Source organism: Ursus arctos, unplaced genomic scaffold (genome assembly GCF_023065955.2).
Source record: "Ursus arctos isolate Adak ecotype North America unplaced genomic scaffold, UrsArc2.0 scaffold_13, whole genome shotgun sequence".
Taxonomy (NCBI): domain Eukaryota; kingdom Metazoa; phylum Chordata; class Mammalia; order Carnivora; family Ursidae; genus Ursus; species Ursus arctos.
In genome coordinates this window covers 56,358,150-56,378,984 of record NW_026622797.1, presented here as the reverse complement: position 1 = coordinate 56,378,984, position 20,835 = coordinate 56,358,150, and the positions used below count along the sequence as shown (strand labels likewise).

Genomic DNA, 20,835 nt, shown 5'->3' with positions numbered 1-20,835 from the left:
TTACCTTCATTGAAATGAAATCTAAATGTCCCTTTGAGTTGTTATATACTGCTACATTACAGAACAAGTCTAACTGTTGTCATATTAATTTCAAATTATTTAAACCTTAATGTATTGTTCTCTAAATTGACCCCTCTCTGACTTCCTTCAAAGCTTCCATTGTCTAACTCCTACATCATCACCAAAATTCGACTGTTTTTTCCTCCATACTGTCTCTAGCATGCATCTCCATTCCCACAATGACCAGTCTAACCAATGCTTTCTGTTAACTCAGACGTATTCTGATTGGTCTCCTTGATTTTAGGAGTCTTAAAGCTACCAGATCAAATTACTACAGTAATTGTAGTAATTACAAATTACAGTAGCTTCCTGTAATAACAACTCTCCTCCAATAGAGATTCTTCACACAGTAGTTTGTATTTTACGGGTATACTACCTTCACTCTAATAGAGGTATTACTTCCTACCAGGTCACTTTTTACAGCCTGTAAGAAACTTAGTGATAGGCTGGAGGGGTGGGATTGGAAGCCTTTACTCATCAGCAAATTATATTTCAATGCAGTTACAACTCAGTTCCACCATAATCATAAGATTTTAGAGGAATCAAAAGTATCTCTTAATAAGAAAAAAATTTTAAATAGTTTAGGATATATAGAACTCATTAGCCTATAATTAAAGGCCTTGTTTTTAGTTTGATTTTAAGCTAACTTTCCTATTTTTTTTGATGCTATTCTCCTTCATCAATCCTCTTTTACAGCAAAACTGATCTAGCTCAGTCTCCTGAATAAGTTTTATGTTTTCTAATTTTTGTGCCTTTACTGACACTTTGAGTGACATCCTTCTTCCTTTTGCCTATCAAAAGCCTGGCCATTCTTTAATGGAAGCTTAGATCCCATCTGCTCTATGAAGTTATTCTTGACTACAAAAATTGAAAGTTATTTGTCTTGCTTCTGACTCCTTGCACTTATTGCTTCTACTCTTTTGCCCCTTAGTGTGTGTGAGTGAGTGTCACCTTGGCTAGACTGCAAATATTGAAAATAAAAACCTAAAACTCCCTCATATTTTTCACAGCACAGAGCACAGTTCAGACCAGTATCATCTGCTCTCCACTGAATTTTACTTCTATTTTGTAGTTTATGTAGCTGTATAAATCCAAGACAGACCTCACAGGACCAATGGCATTACTTTTGCTCTGGTTTCCAATATTGTCTGTAAGATCTGAGAGTTAGTTAATGCCAGCTTGAAAGAGGGCAGGGGTTCCACATGCTGCATGTGCTTATGGTGACATACAACTCCTCTGGATGCTTTGGCCTCCTCTCTCCTGGGAAAACCGAAAGGTAAAGCCAGGGCATTCACTACACCTGGAACCCACAACCAAAATCTAAAGGGTTCCCTATGGTGAACTTGTTGGGTAAGGTATTAAAAAAAGGAACTCCAAGAGTTCCATGACCAAAAAGGCCAGTTTTTTTGCCCTCAGCTTTAATATAATTTTCATTAGTTAGAATATTCATATTACATGAACTGTATATATATATATATATATATATATATATATATATATATATATATATATGACAAAATTAAAAAGTAGCAGTAACCAGTCAAGGAAGCAGGGCATAGAAAAAAACCTAGTCAGTTAAAAAAAAAGAAACAAAAAAACATAATGCATAAAATTTAAGGGCAAGCTATCCTTAACATGGAGAAGAAAGCTTATGCAAATCTTAAATGTAGGTTACAGAAAAGCCTGTTGCTCCATTGGTATAATTAGAATATGATATGTACATGCATATTTATCTAGAATATGCATGTTTGCATTGGAAAAACATAAAAATAGTCTATTTGAATCTTGGTGTTTGTGATGTTTAACATCATTTGAGAAACAATCATGTTAACTATTCTAAGGGAAGTAAGAATAATTGACTATTTTAATTATACGTGTCTGTGAATATACTCTATTGATACCAACACAAAGAAATTTGTCTTTCAGGATCTCTTTGCTCTTGATGTAGAGCCCTACCGATACAGTGGTGTTAACATGACAGGGTTCAGAATATTAAATACAGAAAATACACAAGTCTCCTCCATCATTGAAAAGTGGTCGATGGAACGGTTGCAAGCTCCACCAAAACCCGATTCAGGTTTGCTGGATGGATTTATGACGGTATGAATTCCCACTTACAGATTAGTTTGTGTGTTTCTAAGTAATTTTGCATAAATTGTTAAATCTTCCGTATACAAACTTGGGTTTAACTGTTTGACATTAAAGGCATGATATCAGAACTACTATTGCAAATAATTCTACTAACGATTTCCCAAATTAATTTTATGTGGCAAATTTGTACTTTTATACAAGTATCTCAAAAGACATTACAACTATTGCTAGAATACTACAATGTAGGGATTTCTCTAAGATTAATGAGTGCCATATTAGGATAAATTAGAGCCTGAGAAGAAGACGTTAACCTGATAGTTATACTTTTGATCTTAACTATCGATACACAATTATTCTTTATACTGTTGGTTTGTGATGTCATATGGATGACCTACATCACACAAAAATCTCCTTTGAGTTATTCACTCTTTAAGGCTTAAGACTAACCAATAATCACACTTGTTACTTTCAAGTCCTTGTTTAAACGTAGAAACTGGATTAATGCAGAAACTATAAAAGAGGGTACATCATGGTATAAGTTTAGCTGTTTATACCACTGCTGCCAATGAAAACCTAATGGAAGACACATATAAAATTTAAAATTTTCTGACATGTTTGTTAAAAAATGTAAAACAAAAAACAAGTAAAAATAAATATTATTTTACTTAACTGATTATATTAAAACTACTATTATTTGAACAGTTAATATAAAAATTATGACAGATATTTTGCATTTTCTTTTTGCTACTAAGTCTTTGAAAGTTGTCTTTGACACCATACATATTAATTCAGACTAGTCACATTTCAAGTGCTCAATAGCCAAATGTAGGTACTAGCCACCTTGTAAGACCAGGTAGGTTTATACTATACTGTTTTTATACCATACTATTTAAGCAAATTATAAATGTCTGATAGATTCTCATTAAATCTGTTTTCTATACACCAAATTATTGCTACATTTTAGGAACTAGCTAAGCATTTTGGCAATATTTACATTTCCTAGGTCATTACAACCTGCTTTTATTAAGTGTCTGTCTAAATGGAAATTTTATAAGCATTACAATCTCTATCCTGATGTGTGGAAAGCTTTTTCTATTATGATAATAATTTTTCCATTAGTTACTGCAATAGAGATTCAAAGTGTGTTTTTAGTGTTGTAACAAAATAAAGGAAAAGTTCCATTATTTTTTCCTTAAAAATAGATTCAGTCATACAAATTGAGTATCTTCATAGAGACTGAAATCATAGTTGCCTTGGTGGTACCAAACTTCTGATGGAAAAAAAAAAAAGACATTTGTTTTCTTTTAGTGAGAAAACAACCTCCTAGAATTTGAGAATGTCTTATACCCACATGAATTTTTTTAAAAGATATAATATGAGGGAAATTTTATTCTTTTGTATAAAAATAGATTGTTGACTAGTTCTAGTATTTTGGTATTAACCTAAGATATATTTGAGAAACTTTATTGGGAGGAAAATAACTAAATAACTTTAAAATAAAGATTTTTTTCTCTAAAGTATATCCAGATTAAAAATAAAATGCGACCTTAAAAAATTACAAATATTATGCTTTATACTCAGTGTGAAGATGTTGAATTAAACTTTTGGAACTTTATAAGGAAATGTTATTTTCTAAAATAAAATATGTACTATTCATTATTATTTTAATCATGTATATACTTTTTCAATATATGTTTTCTAGCTGTCTTTATCATTCTTTAATTTCAGGATAAATATCTTATTATTTGTTACTCTAAAACCATTTTTGAATGATTTTAAGAGAAGTAAATCAATAGGTTTCATGACAATATTAACACTTTTACTTAGCACTTAACTCTAAGACTTCTACTAATGTGTCCAAGGATTACCGTTCTCCTTTATATATCAAAACCACAAAAATTATACAACTTTACTTAGGTATTCTCTGCATTTCTATACGATTCCCTATATGACGCTACATGTCATCCCCTGAAACAAAGTGCTGAATAACTTCTAAGTAGCTTATAGAGACTATTGAAAGACAGATAAGTACAAAGCAGAGGTTATTAATTTCTTGTCTAGGGAGGGCTCTTAAAGGGAATTAACCTTCAGAAGATGGAACAAAAAGACCAGGTGTTAGGAGGAACACAGGCTTGGGTTTTGTTTTGTTTTGTTTCCTAGCCATGAGTCCGTTCCTCCTCAATTCTGTCCTTCTGAACTGGCAGGTGATTTAGTAGGAGTGGATGAGTGATGGAATAAAAATGCACTGATAAGAAAATAAGAAAATTAGCCTATTTATTGAAAATTCTGTGCATTGTGTATAGAACAGATTTTGAAATCTTAGAAGAATATTCAATGCCAACACTCTTACCTTTGTTACAGGCATGAAGTGCTTTCCAAGCGGCATATTAAATTTAAAAAATGAAAATATTCACATATAAGAGATAATTACCTCTTCATTTGTATATTTTTAAGTTACTGCAAAATATAAAGATTTCACCAGAAAACTCGAGATGAGATAAAGTGAAAACATTTTTAAAATAAATGAGCTGAAGATAAATTTACTTGTATGAGCACTTTTCAAATAATATTTCTTATCTAAAAATGTGTACTGGCTATTTATTTTATTTATTTAATAGAGCATGGAACACAAACTATTTTGGAAGTAGACATGAAGTTTGCTGTTAAAATAAAAATGTCTTAAAAATGGATACAGATTGATCACTTTTAAAATTTTTTCTTTTGGAAAATGATAATATCTTTCAAAATCTTCTCATTATATAATATTATATAATGAGAGAAAATATTATATGGAAAGTATTTTCATTATAAACCATTAATTCTTAATTATAAAATAGCACATGATTATTATAAAAATAAAACCAACATAGGATTTGTATAAAAATGTTGCCATATTTATGCCTTGCATGAGTATTATTTTTCTTTTTCATTTAAGATCATATTGTAAGCATTTTCCCAGTCATTAAATGTTTAAGAAAAGGAATTAATAGGTTATTTCCACCATGAATGGAGTCAGGAAGTTAAGAGGAGTCTAGTTAAAAAGAAAAGAATTATAGCCTGGCATTGTAGTGTTGGCAACAGTTCCTTCAGTGAATTCATGAGATCTCAGTGTTTATATATCTCTTGTTCTTTTTTCTCCCGATGGTCCCATAAAGAAATGGGATTATCAGCAAAGTCTCTGGTGCTTGGAGCAAGACCTATTATTATCAGTATCATAGTCATTTGTCAGTATGTAAGATCATAGTGCTTAGACTTTCACATTCTTTCTTCATGTTGAGCTATAAAAGGAAACAATGAATTGGATACATAAGAATTTTTCTGGTTGAGTTAGCATCTTAACTGACCCCTGGGTTAAGTGTTTGTCTGCTAAATGACTATTGAATACAAGACCATTTCTTCTGTACTTGTGGTTTCTTCTATGGTGTGGGGTCATCATAATAAATATATTAATGATATTAGCTCAGTAAAATTTTTATCTCCATTTGGCATAAATCCAACCAAGAGACCAAGTTGCACAGTACATCCAAGCCCAATCTCTTTAAGGAGGAAGTTAAAAAAGCCCAACCCCCTTCCTTCACAAATAAGGGTTTTTTTTCTAACTCACGACGTCACCTTTCTCACGCTTTCCCCAGTGCCTGTGCACTGCTATCCAGTCAGTGTGCTAGACTCCTCCCCAGACACAAGCCCTTACTATAAAACCCTTTTATTACTGTGCATTATCTGCTGAGTATAAGCATATATATGTTTCCATGCTCCTGGGAGTATGGAAGTCCCCTAAGTGGATATTACCATTGAACTTTACTGCATGATCAGATGACATAGCTCCTAGTCTTCTGCCCAGATGTCTGCCTTTTCCAGGCACAGTTCCCAAGGGGAGGGATTCACTTTTTTGAATCCATCAGAGCTGACAATGGTTGTATTTATTATTGATATATCGAGTTTGCAATCATCTCAATTCAAGAGAACGAAATCCAGTAGAAATACCTCAAGGTCAGTTTTAAGCAATCTAGCTATGTCCTAGAAATCTTTCCCAGTTCCTCCATTATGCCCATGCATATTAATACTAATGGACCTGTACTTTATCTGGTAGTTTAAAAGTACCATTTTTTCTTATATTGATATGTAATACCACACGTATTCCTTGATAGGTAAATTTAAAACATAAGTCGATAATGACTGTGGTGGTTGGCTATATTATTTGGATGTCTACAGGGAGGTTGCTATTTTGGAAATATAAACTCTGGATGCCAATTGCTGTCTCCATTTCCTTCCCCCTCTCTTCACATCCATCAGTCAGTCATCACACACTTTCAAGTCTATTGGCTCAGTATTTTTCTTCACTACATTCTCTTTCACCCCCAGACCCACGCTTTAGTTAAGGACCCCATGATCTCTCCTCTGGCTGTTGTAATAGTCTCCTTCTTGAAGTTCCACTCCTAACATCCCTCCTCTATGGTTACCTTCTTTCTATGTGAACATTGCTAATGACTCCTTGTCATTTACTGGATAAAATTTGTATCCACTTGCCAAGCCTACAAGGCTGTCCATGATCTGGCTTCTCCTGCTTGTCTAGCCTCCTATTTGCCGGCTGCCTGCTCTTTGAAGCCACCCATCTCACCACAGTGCTGTGTCCTCCTCATTTCAGTGCAGGCTGTTTCCACTGCCTGAAATGCCTGGCATATTCCCACTTGTGCTCTAATTTTCAGGTCATCTGTTACCTTTTTTGTGATTTTACCTGTGTGCTCTTTCATTTGTGCACGTTTTGTTTAACTGCGTGTTAAAGTTTAACACTGGTAGTTTTGTTTTCACGTCTCTTTTCCAAAACACTGTAGCTCTCTGGAGGCAAGACCTAGGTTTCATCATCCTTGAAGGCCCTGTACCTAGTTAAGTGCCTGGTGCAAAGTGAATGCATTATGAGGGTGTTCATAATGAAGGAGGGACTGTCTGACTGAATAAATGTGTGCGTTAATTTATTTTAATCACATTACGTCTGTGTTCAAATCACTAGGTTCTCTCATTTTCCCAAATATGTTCTGGACAGCTTTTTTTAAATTTATGTACTTACACTTTGTTGTCAAGTTATCTAATCATTTGGAAAATGCAATTAGGCTAGTGTCAAATATTTGTTAGGCAAATATCTTAAAAGGCAAAAGCTTAGAAACACTTTTGATTAACTAGTGCAAGTTTAGTGAGTTAGAAAAAGAATTTCTCTTCTCCTTTACAAAAAAGTGAAAGTGTTTATGAGAGATGAGTTTTTATGTATTTAAGTTCCAATGTCCTCTTAAAAATTATTTTTCTGTAACAGCAGACCATAGCCCAGAAATTTTATAATTTCTTTCATCATTTGATTAACTTCAAAGATAAATTTTGTATACCCAATTCACGACAGGGAGTTAGCTTATGTACTAAGAGGGCACTAGTGATCACTCCGCTACTGTACAAAGATTTACCTTTAGGAAATAGAATCACAGAGAAATAAAGTATGACCAGGCAGGCTTTCATTTACTCCTGGAACTACAAGCCTGTCCTTGCCACTGTCTTCTTAATTAGCTGGAGCTATTTTCTTCGATTTCATTGAAAAGAGAATATAAGACTTTGCCAGACAGTGAATCAAACGAACTCTCCACTTTTTAATCAGCAGAGACATTTTGAAAATGTTGACTTTATCTTATACCCCACGAAAACACCAAAGATATAAAAAGTAGCAAAATGTTGAATTAATTACTTTTTCTTTGATCAATTTTAATTGTGTGTGTGCCGTGTACTCCGGACTTGATACCAGGCACTCAGAATTTGGTGATGAAGATAACACATCTATTTCCTCACAGATCTTAGGGAATTGACCAAATTAGAAGATAGTGTCTTACTGGTCACATCGCACATCTTAGTAGTACAAAAATCATATTCAAACTTTAATTGTTGACTTCTTCCCAATTTTGTGGTTTCTTCGATTGATTTAGTTTCCTAAGTCTTCCTTCAAAATTGTTACAATTCCCTGTTTTCTATTTTATTTTGTGATGGTAAGAGACAAACATATATTTACCAGTTTTGCATAATTTCTTAGTATTTTGCTGAAAAATGTATAACATTTCACAATATTTGTCAACATAACTGCTAGTTTTATTCTTGTCTTTACCACAGAAGAAATATTTAGGAGTCTATATCATAATCAAATATGACAGAAGTATTTGTGTAAGATATTTCAGAGTATGTTATGAAGTCATAAGCACAAAACTCATTACATTTGTATATGATTGATTTAATAAAGAGTACAAGGACATAGAGTTTGTAGCATGAATAACAGAATGGCACTATATTCCTTCACTTTATATACCTATTAATCTTCCATGGTATACTAGGCTGCAAGTTAAATCTGAATATAAATAATTGAGGTGACCTAACAACCTCCATTGTTTCATTAACATACAACATTCCATTTAATTGCCTTTGCTCATTGACAAATTAAATAATCAGCATTTATCTAAAGCTGATAAAGAGTTGGAACTTCCATTTTAAGTAATTGTTCCTGACATGAAAAATGGCAGTTGCAATGAATCATTTCCTTCATAATCATGTTATTTTTTTAGGGCAATTTTTAAACTTTTCACTTAGAAAAAGGAAGGTTGAATCAGGAGACTTTTTTTTTTTTTTTTTACCTCTTCTACCCTCAAAAGCAAAATTTACCTGTAAAGCACTGATCTAAGATCATGCAATAGACGCTAGTAATGGATTGATACATTTCTGTTCACAATTTCCCTCAGAAATTTTATATTTAATGGCTATATAGTTACATATAGATATAACCAATCACAGCTGATGAAAGTAAAGTAAGTGCAGGGCACAATACAAAGGGAATACAAGGTGGTTAAGAAAATAAGCAATAGATTCTTTTGCTAGAGCAGGCACTCAGGTTAGAGGGGGCTAACAACAAGTTTGACATAATGTTCCATTCTCTTGGATTAGAGGAAAATGGATTAGGAAACAAGGGGAGAAAAGGTGGGATAAAATTTTTGCATATCAGCTAATTAATAGACATTTATAAATGTACCCATTTAATATATAGTAATTCAGAATAGTTAAAGTCAGGTGCTTGAAATTATTTAAAAGCAGAGAGTAAGAGATGGCACTGAGGCATTTAAATAAGAAGAAATATTATTACTCAGATAAAGTTTCATAATGAACTACAGAAATTCTGGCTAAGAAAGATTAACAATTGCTATAAACCATAGTACTTTCTCTTTATAGGCTATTTCTAAAATAAAAAGAAAGAGTGGATCTATTTCTAAAATGTACAAAACATGTTTTTTGACTGTTTATCTTCAGAATAAAATACACAGAGCTAATCTACATTCTGTATTTGATAAATAGGGGATGGACTGACAAGGAGTGATAAGTACTATCAAAACTATGGTGTTTTGTATTATTCCATTTTATTCATAATTTTAGAAATTTATTTTAGGAATTTTGTTATTTTTATAATTTTGGAATTTATGTTAAAAAATATTGAAACGTAATACCAGATAAAAGATATCTTGTCCTCACTATAGTCTTTAAATAAAATGCATTTTTAATTTTTTTAAAGTTTATTTATTAATTTATTATCTCTACGCCCAACATGGGGCTTGAACTCATGTGACCCTTAGATCAAAGTTGCATGCTCCTCTGACTGAGCCACGCAGGCACTCAAATTTTTAAATAATAAATAATAACAGAAGTTTCCATTTAAATACTTATATTTATATACATTTTTATATAAAAACAAATATATAAAAGTATATCATGTTTATTACTTATATTTATATAGATTTATATTACTTTTAGATACTATCATGAAAGGTAAGCTATATCCTTATTTATTTACTAGAAAGACAATGTTAGTGGCCATAATATTATTAGGATAATTAGCATTTATAATATATGTCCTCCTATGACACTAAATATATATAAGATTTTGATAGATTTTTTATTAAATATTAACTCAACTACAAAAATATGTATAAACATGCAACATATTTAACTGTAGATATTGTTAATTTTGGACTCAGTATGTCTGTCAAATTTTAACAAATTTTCCTTCTTCACTACTGTGATTTATAACAAATTTCAGCTTGTTTTGTCATGCTCAATTTCAGAAGAATTATTAAGATAGCTAGAGAACCATTGCAAATAAATCAAGAACATGGTATATAATGAAATTTGTTATATATAATAAACAACAATCAAACAATTTACATAAAATGTAAATATATATAACAGTAGATATTTTCCTTTTTTTGTTTTTAAATTACCTACTTCTGTATCTTACCAATACATAAATGCTCTTGCCTGTTTAATCCAAGAATTATCTGACTCTGTTATTAGAAGTAGGAGCATACACATATATGAAGTGTGAATATTAAGGGCCTTCGAATGTATAATAGCCCTAGGAAGTTTGATCGAAACAATGGCTTTGTATATAAACTTTGAATCTGGCTCCTTATGCACGTTACCTTTTGTATAGACAATCTCTACTATAAAATGACCAAACCGTGAAATGTATTTAACACTTACTGCCTCCTAGTACTGTTATTGCCTCATGACGACATCATGGGGCAGTTATAATCCTCATTTTATAGATACAGGTACATAGAATAGGTAGATTATATATAAAGGAAGATCCCTGTTCTATAGTCTGAAGCAAATATAAAGGAATCCTTAAGTATACAGAGGTCAAAGTTAGGCACGATGAATTAGAAACCAGCAAAAAATGTTACATTCTTTGTTTCTTCTTCAACTTTAATATATAGGGCTTCACACCAATTTGGAGTGAGCTGGTGAATAGTTGGTCTATTAAACCGTCCTGTTTTCTTCCCAAATAAATTAAATTAATAAATAGGGATCAGAAGCCAGCATCTGAATCCCATTTTCAACACTTTCCAATGCTGTTACTTTAGGCAAGATACTTAACCTCTTTGGGCCTCACTTGTCAAATAGAAATAATAAATTTTAGTGTGTTGACCTAAAGATTGAAAGGGATAATGAATTAACATATAAAAATATTGGAAACCTACCTGTATTTTTATAATTATAAATTATATTATTGATTCCTCTTAATCTCCTGGTGCCTTCCAAATATAGAATGAATTTTGATGTGGTGCTTATTATTTAATTAATTAAATCATGGGGATGCCTGGCTGGTTCAGTTAGTAGCGCATGCGACTGTTGGGCTCAGGGTCGTGAGTTTGAGCCCCATGTTGCGGATAGAGATTACTTAGAAAAAAGCAATTCATTCATATTGTTTCAACATCTTTTGTTGGCACGCATATCTCTTGTATGCGTTAACACCATAGTAGACGTGCGTGTGTATGTATTTGATGTTTAATCGACATAGAAAACTTCGGAAAATTCATACAGAATCTACTTAGTACTTGAATCTAGTCATCTTCTTAAAAAATGTGCCCAATCACAATAATTTGAAATGTACTATTAGAATGACAAATCCCTACTGAACAAGTTTTTAAATGTAGTTAGAAGTTTACAAAAACTTCTGTTTGTATGTGTCATTTATTTCCTCCCAATGTCAGGCCCCTTCTTTTTTAGATTAAAAAGATGGCTTGTTGGTATAGAATTAAAGAAATTGGATTTTTTGCTCATATATTTTTTTATGTCAGTTATCAAAGACTGTTAAATCTATTTCCATCTTAGAGCAAGAACTTTGGAATCAGAATCATCTGACTATTGAAATTGAGATCTACTTATTACTTCCTTTATAAACTTCTGCTAATTACTTAACATCTCTGAGCCTCAATCACCTCATCTATTTAGTGGAGATAGTAATGCCTACATCAAGGTATCGCTGTGAAAATTAAATACATAACTTTGATTCTGCTCAAAGACAGTGTCTGGCACATAGTAAATCCTCCAAAAATGGTATCCATTTACTTCAAGGCAAATATCATTTCTGCCTTTTAGCGTAAGTGATATTTCTATGCAGGGTAAAGTTTATCTTTCTTAAAGTCTTATGATACCCTGTTTATACAAATATGACAAGTGAATAAGCATACAAATATGTATGCTTAGAATAGGTAGTTGCTTACTCTGATGCACTGATGAGGTTAAGTGAATGAATGAACAAGAATCATTGTTAGTTTTACTATTAAATTGTTGATATTAGTTTATAACACTGGTACATAAGTAACTATATTTACGTTAGAAAGACAATTTTTTTAAAAGTGTAGCCTATGCAGTTTTGTGATATAAAGTTTTAAGAAATGGTCAAAGACCTACTCTGATGCACCAATATCCAAGATACGCTTGGCCAGTACTCTTTAAATCCACATTAATAAATGAAAAGAATATTTCAGACAAAATGAAATGAGTTTTAAGGTGAATTTGCCTAAAGGATATTAGGAATTCTCTTTCTTTATTATGCAGAGAGGAAATATTATGTTGATCTTTCATTTGCCTTTCTAAAAGAGTTCATAAATATTTTATTCATTAATCTTCAGAATACCCTGTGACCAAATTGAACCAGAAGGGAAAAGCAAAGTTATTAAACAGACACAGATGTTGAAATGGTACCAGATCAATCCTTCATGAAAAATCCCTGCATATTGTTACTCATTAATTCATTCTCCAAATATTTATTGAACACCTATTATATGCAATGTGCGGTATTAGATCATATGGATGATAAGAAAAAATATATATTAACATGATGAATTATCAATTTAATAAGGGAAGCAAAAAAATCTTTAAATAATCATGAAAACCACTGACATGTAATAAGAAATATATGTAGAAAATAGTGTTTAGCTGGGAGTTTACCCACATTTTGTTTAGGACATAATTGCAATTTCACATAAAATCACAGTTTAAGAATGTTAGGTGCCCAAATTGACAGGAAGAGCAGTTCTCTTTCTTTACAGTTCCCTCCTCGCTGGACATGGTCAAATATCCACCATCCTGTGATAAGTTCCAGAAACTTAAAGACATGATCAGGTTGATCAGGCCAGTTGGTGGGACCAGGGTTCCATTGTAGGGTGCTCCACTTAAACATAGCATATTCCAGCCCGAGAATCCGTAGCTGCTCCCAGGTCTGAAGCATTCTAAAAAGTGGTACCGCAGTCCTGGCACTGCTGTCAGACACGGGGTCCTGACATTTCTGCTGAAAATATGGCAGGCAGATGGTCATGTCTATGTACCCATGCTTCTGTTGCCTCTGGTGTTAGAGGCTGTTTTTGCCAATTGTCTCTCTACATTCTGTCTGGTCACTCAGCACTGGGGCTAAGGCTCAAATTCATTCTCAAATTGGCCTGGATGCCCACTGTTCCAGCTTTCAGTTACCTAGTGATTTCGTTTACACAACAAACGGGCACCTGGGAGACTGCCCATCGCGCCAGTGTGGCTGAGTCAGGAGCCCCACATCAGTCCCAGGCTGTTTGCAGACCCAGCCCTTCCCCAGTTCTCTCAGGCCTTGTCTAAACTGTGCCATCTCTCACCTGGGGCATTCTGTATAATCGGGGTCTTGACTCTTGTTCTCCAAGGAGTTCCTTGACCCTTTTGCAAATGTTCCATCACCTACCACCAACTCTCAAGCCCTTGGTACCAAGGAAGAAAGAGCGGTCTCTGTAGAACCAAATTCATGGTTGCTATGGCCACCACAGAGATGGTGCAAAGTTAGCCCTCACCTACTCAAGTGAATAAATGAGGTCATTTTGATGGATCTCTTCAGAACAAGAAAACCTATACTGAGATAATTTGATGTTTCTATCTTCCAATATAGCTCTATATTGGAATAAGAATAATCTTATTATTATTTTGACTGTTCTTGTTATTTCAGCATCACCAAGTACTGGGCACATTGAATACAGTGTATAAGAATTTGACGTTTATTGTGATTAGGAAAGGAATTTTGGAGGAGGTAGTGCTTGAGCTGGATCTTGAATGTGAACTCAAACATAAAATAAATAGTATTTTGAATAGGACTAGATGAGAACAGGAAGGCCGTGTTGAAAGAAGAGAATGAGAAGACATTATTAAATGTTTTAGAATAGAAGAGTGCAATAAAAGTAATAGCATTTATTGTGTATCCACTCTTTACTAAACATTATGCCATTTGTGGTAGTCATATAAAGATATACTTGCCTTACATTACTTCTGATTATCACAAAAATGCTACAAGATGAATATTATTTCTCACTTTACAGATGATGGAACTGAGGCTCAAATATGTATGGTACATTGTCCAAGGACATTCAAATCAGAAGGTGGAGCTGAGCTTTATGTCTAGGCCTTTTCTCATTTGATAGCTTGGGCTCTTCCTGCTCCACCCTCCCCCAGAAAGTCTCTTCTGATGACCCTGTGTAGGTGCATAAGACTCACTCCAATGGAGGCAGGAAGCTGTGATTCAAGCCTACAGTAATAGTGACTGGAAGTAGAGCAGAGAGAGCTCAAAGGAATGATGGAACAGGGAGACTTTTTTGAGATGGGAAAGGAGAATGAGGCAAGAGAGGCCTTTGGACTTTCCAGCTTTGGTAACTGGGAAGACACTAATGTTTTTAATAAAAATGGGACCATCTGAAGGAGGAGGTGCCTTGGAAAGGGGATGGTGTTGATGATAGACACGTAGGATTTGAGATGATGAGGATAACTGAAAGAAGAGGGGTCTGGCAAAAAGCTGGAAGCTGAAATATTGTTTCTCATTGCAGTAATGTCTTAGTTTCCTTGTCAGGAACAGAGGGGAACATCCCAGATCTGATGGGTGTGTGTTTACAACCCTTCATAGAAAAAGATCTAGCCAACCTATTTGTCCCCCTAGACTAAGCAACCCTGAAAGTTTGAAAATTTAAGCCATATTGAATATTGGTTAAGGAATAATTGCATCTTTTAGTGCCTTTGTTTCTCTGCAGTTGTACCTGAATAGCCTGAGGCTCCACCAAATGTGTCCTGGCTCTTGGGAATATGCCTTGGGAAAAGAGATGTTCATCTGAGTTCTGGTGCTGTCTTTCAAGGAAAATATTACTCCTGCTAAATGTTGTTTTTAAAAATCAACTTCCCAGACTCCATTCTCAGGTTTTAAATACTTATTCCTCTCTCCAAATCCTTTAACATTATCAAAGGGAAAGGGAAATGAATAAGTGAAGAATTAAAGACGGTGAAATACCTTTAAAATATGAACTTCTCTAGCCCTAAGGAAGGTGCACATAAATTTAACTGACAAAAACCATGCATAGTTTTCTAGATTTGAGAGTCTGCTAGACTACAATTTCATTTTAGGTAAATTTGAAATAATTAAAATAACAATAAGGTAAAAATGGATGTTACTCATTTGGACACTTTTAAAAGTATTGTAAATATTTTGAATATTTAATATTATTTAAATTGTTTTGTATGGATGATACTGTAGAAAATTTGTAAACTAAAAAAATTGTGGAGGAAAATTAAAATTTTCTATTTATTAACATGGCAAGTCAAGAGAATGACAACTAACATTTTAGGAACTAGTAGAACCCCTCTTAACCTACTTTCCCTTAACTGATTCATAAGAGTTATCAAAGCTCACTCTCTATTCACTATTTAAAATAAACTAACTGATGTCCATAGCAGCCTGAGAATTCACTGCCAGCAGCCTACTCTATCAAGTTTCTGTATTTCTCTCTCACGGTTGTATATTCTTTCAAAAGGTCAGTAATGATTCTTCCAAAACCAGTTTATGCTTGTTGTATTTATTAATGACATAATTCAGTTAAATATTGCCTAAAATAATGAAATACAAAGGTAAATCAGAATTTTTCCATGAAAACTAAGTTGATTACATTGAAAAACTTGGCAAAGGCAAGCCATTTAGAAATATAAATATTTTTTATATTAGTGTGAGCGAGACAGCTCTAAAAGGTAGATTCTGCACATAGTTTGTTTTGCAAGTCTCTTTATTCTTCTTTCAATTGAAAGAAACCAAAGCTGAAAATCATGGCTAATCCATTATGTTTGGGGCTTATGCAAAACGGGAGAGGGATTCTAAGCAGCAGACCCATGGAAAGGGTCTTGGCTCTACATTAATATATTTAGGGATAGATTTACAGTTAGATGTTTACTTTAAAATAAAACTTTTGAAGTATATATGCTTTAACCAACCATCTTAATTAACTGGCCAAATGTTAGCTTTGGTTGCTTTATAGAAAAGAGGTCATCCATGCATTTATTTTTATTAATTTTTGTGCCCTTGTACATATTTCATTAGGAATGGGATCATATGGTATATAGTTTGCATGATGTTTTCTTAAAGTTAAACTAATATTTTAAAAAATCTGCTGTGTGTTAGGCACTGTTCTTGGTTTAGAGATGTAGTGGTAAAGATGGAATTTATCTTCTATTTGGTAAATAGAAGAATAAGTTAAAGAAAAGTAGTTAGAGTAAGAAGATAGAGAGTGATTAGGGATGGGTAAGGCTCTTTAGCTAGTTGCCAGGAGCTGATGTGTGAGATAGGTCCAAATAATGAGAAATAGGTAGCCATGCAAAGATTTATCAGAACATCTTGGCAGAAGGAACAAGTGCAAAATCCCTGAAATGGAAACAGGAGAGTTGAGTTGATTTGTGTGCTAAATAATTTGGAATAAGAGAGAAAATGATAGAAGAACAGAAAGTGGTCATGAGATTTGTGATTTAGGTCTTTGAAGAACATGTAAATTTGGATTTTGATCAAAAGGCAGTGAAAGCCCTGGAGGGATTTTACAAATGAGTATTGGACTTAACTGGTCATTGGTTGGTAGGACATTTTCTTTTTATGTCCATCTCTTTGTATAATAGAACAATATTACTTCAGAAGGAATAGAAAAATCTTTATGAACAGTGTACATATGTTTCAAGTGGTGACAAATTGAAGGAAACATATGTTTGGTAAATGTATCAAATTGTATGAAAAATAAGACCAGTGACAGTTGAAGTAAGAATTCATTGCTTTAATATGCTACCAATGTAAGACAGTAATCATTTATAATTGCCAGCAAATGACAAAGTTAAATGTGGTAAAAAATATTTTGCATAGCAATTAATTTCTCCATCTGCTCTGATGCTTTTTAAATATTAAATATTGAACATACAGTTTTTTAAATGGCATTGTTTTTGTGTCTTTAATGAGTTATTTAAAATAAATTCTTTAAGAAGTGCAATGATACAGAATACATCAACAGTGTTAGGAAATATGTAAGGAGACATGCAGAATTCTAATCTTCTTGCTGGTATTGTATTCAATAGTTTGGCTTCATCAACACATACCCACAGGAACACAGCTGGACAGAATATCTTTCTGTGATCTTTAGTAGCTCTGTATTGCCCCATAAATGACTCAGCTATGAATCAGTGAATGTGCTTCAGGCTTTGATTTTTGTTTTTAGTTCAAAGATGAACACCATGAGGGCACCACCCAGAGAGAGATTTATCATGTTTTGTTTCGGATCTCTTATAATAAAAACTGAATTTTCTTGTCTTTGTTCTACCAGATACCTTCTATGCATAACATAATTTAAAAAAATAAGCCATTTAAAAATATATTAGAAAATATTAACCAGAACAAGATAAAATTAAAGTAGGTTTCCCCACCCTTTAAAACATGTAATACCATCCCAAGACATGCCTATTGGCATAATTATTATTCAAAAATTTTATTTTCTCTTATTGTTATATATTGCAAACATCTTTGTATACTATGCAGTACATTAATTTGTTTTAAATTTTGTAATTCAGAATATATCAAATATAATGTCTGTTTTCGTCCTCCATGAAGCAAATCCCAAAATGGGATTAGATGTACAACAGATTTATTGGCAGATGTGCCTGTGAAAGATAAAGAAGGAGGAAACTAGAATATGTAGAGTCTTCAGTCCAAGATGCAGGTCTGAAATCTGTGAGAGGAGAGAGGAGAGTTAGAACTGGGTAGGAAGAGCCTTAGACTACAATGCAGAAATCCTTAGCCATGCTGAAGGGGATTCCTTAAGACAGAGCTTCCCACTAAAGAAATTTTATTTCAGGAAGGACCACCCTAGTTCTAGCAAGCCTACCAAGCTCAGTCATAAGCACAGTGGTGTATACGAATGTGCAGAAGCTGGAGGCTATTAATTAGCCGAATTTCCTGTAGCTGTTTGTCTTGAAGCAAGACTCAAGCAGTAGGGCATCTCCATGGCCATCACACATATATATTCTGGGCCTTTGAGTGGAGTTATTGTCAAGAAACATAGATTTGCTTTCTTGGTTTCCTTAGTTTATAATGCTCGCCCTTAACTTAACCAGGTGCTATAAGTGTTATCAGGAGAGAAAAAGAGGAGGCACTGTATAGCTGCATCATGGGCTCTGGATTAAAAAACAACAAAAACAGCAAATCAATCAATCTCAAAACATATGTTCTGATTATAGGACAGTATAGGCTTATATGTATTTACAAATGAATAAACATATTTTCACTTGACACATAATACTATTACGAAGCTAATCCAAAATTGTAAGAGGGTTATTATATTTCAGTGAGGAATGCCCAGCAGTGTCCAACAAAACAGGGAGAAACACTTGGAAGAAAGCATGGAAAATCGTATAGTTAGAAAACAAGGCACATAGATTTACTAATGGAGTTAACTGAGAATAGTCATATGACCTACACATGCATTATATAGTTTTAAAGAATTATGATAATATACTTCCACTGAAACTGAAACTTTACAAGAGAGGCAGTGAATAGGATCTCCTACTCTGAGCTCTGAAGGATTCTCAACTTACCTTATTAATTAATAAATCATAATTTAGTCCTTTGACTACAAAATCTTTGATTCATAAAATTAATCACAAAGACTGTTGGATTTTTCAGTATTTCTAGATGATAATTTATTGTAATTATTTTAAAATTAATTGCTATTGTATATTAATATAGCTTAAAACTCAATAACAGAGTACAGTGAGTGTTGATCATGTGTCAGGCATTGTCCTGGGTGATGCTGATACAGGGGGCAAGCAAATCAGTTGTTCTCCCTTTGATGATTAGTTAAAATTTCATTCATTCACACCTTAAGCAGACCTACCTATTACTTTGTTTTATAAAAGAATTTAAGCAACTGTCCTCCAGCTAGTATAGAAAAATGCTCTAAAATTGAAGAAGAGAAATTTCCATTAAGTAAATAGGTAGCTTAGCTTGGGTGTCACCCTCCCAAGCTGAATAACTGGGCTTCACAAGACCTAAGGTTTTAAACTGATGGCTCTAGTGGTAACTGGCTTGTGGGGTTAAAACCTTATATTCATGATTTCTGGCTAGCCTCTTATCTCCTAGCTTCAGGTTTTGGCACAGACCTAGGATGGCAGAGAATCATCTGCTTTTTCTATGGGATAGAAGGCAGAGAATTCTTGCCATTCATGTTCAGCCTTGCTCTCATAAGAGTTTGTCTATGCTGCTGAAATAAGCAAGAGTTGGTTCTGAATGAGAGAGAGCTTCCTGACAGTGTCAATGCAGGGATGTTCTGGGTTTACCCTTAGCCTCTGGGGATTGTTTCATAAGAGGCAAAACCTCACACAAAGCATTCATCAATGCCACTGTCAGAGATGGTTGGTCTCACATTGATTTGATCAGGATGACATTTACTATGTTTTAAGTAAAAGAAGAGCCCACTGATGAGTCCTTATTGTGAAGTTTTTTCAAATAGGAAGCTTTTAAAATGTCGTCTCCTGGGATGATGAGCTAGTTGCAGAGTGTGAGAGGCAGGAATGGTGAAATGGGAGAGCAGGTAGTCACATGAAGACCTGTTTTGAGTCCTGGCTTCGCTGCTAACTTGCTATGCATCTTTGGAAAGATGACTTGAATCTCTGTTTTCTCATCAGTTAGATGGGCTTGCAGAGTTATACCACAAAACGTGATTGTGAGGATCAAATGAGACAACATCTATGCGAATGTTTTGGAAATGCCTACTGCTAAACATACGTAAAATGTTTTCATACGTAATATTTTAGTTTGAATTTAAGAGTGATTGGATTTTGTGATCTAAATTATTTCTCCTTTTTAAAATAAATCTGAGTCATATTTAATCTACAGATTAAAAACAAAATAAAAACTATGATAAATAAAAATTTGTTTGATTGGGGCTCGCTATAGCAAAAAAGTACTGTCACTGAAGTTGTTCATAGTCCCTCTGGTGGCTCGCTCATTTTCCTATTCTAAGAATCCTTACTTTCCATGTGGGCCCATTATAAACCTGAGGTCTATGTGTTCCAAAAGAGACAAACTGATAGCTAGTAATCTTGATAAACTATCTTTGCATAGTTGATATTTGGAAAAACTATTTAAGATATAAATCTGCCTTGATCCATCTCTTTGCAACTAGGGTCACTCTGTACGCTGCTTGAAAATTGATAGGCATTTTGACAGCTGAGTTGACCCTTCAAAACAATTCTGGTGACACTTCACCTTCTCTTCCTAATGTTAAACCAGGAAGAAAAGAAATGAGTCAGAGCCGTCACAGATGTAGACTTCAAAGTAGAGGCACAGCTCTGTTTATGAGAGTGATGGCTCAGGTTGGTTGTGAATGGGGGCCAGAATAAGAAAGTTCCTGATTATATGGCACTTGTTATTGTAACAATTACCAAGACTCTGTATCATGTAACTCTTTTAATGAAGATCATTGAGACTTTCTATATCTATTTTCCTAACCTAGAAACCAGAATGAAACACCA

The 20,835-nt window shown here is 33.6% G+C and overlaps 1 protein-coding gene across 2 annotated transcripts in view; it reads left to right on the top strand.

The window, feature by feature from the left end:
- Window positions 1-20,835, top strand: part of GRIK2 (glutamate ionotropic receptor kainate type subunit 2) — a 641,722-nt gene that overhangs the window by 303,074 nt on the left and 317,813 nt on the right. For both annotated transcript variants that reach the window (XM_057311163.1, XM_057311164.1), the window contains exon 7: window positions 1,987-2,160. In XM_057311163.1, coding sequence (XP_057167146.1) covers window positions 1,987-2,160 — 174 coding nt within the window. The remainder of the gene's footprint in view (window positions 1-1,986; window positions 2,161-20,835) is intronic.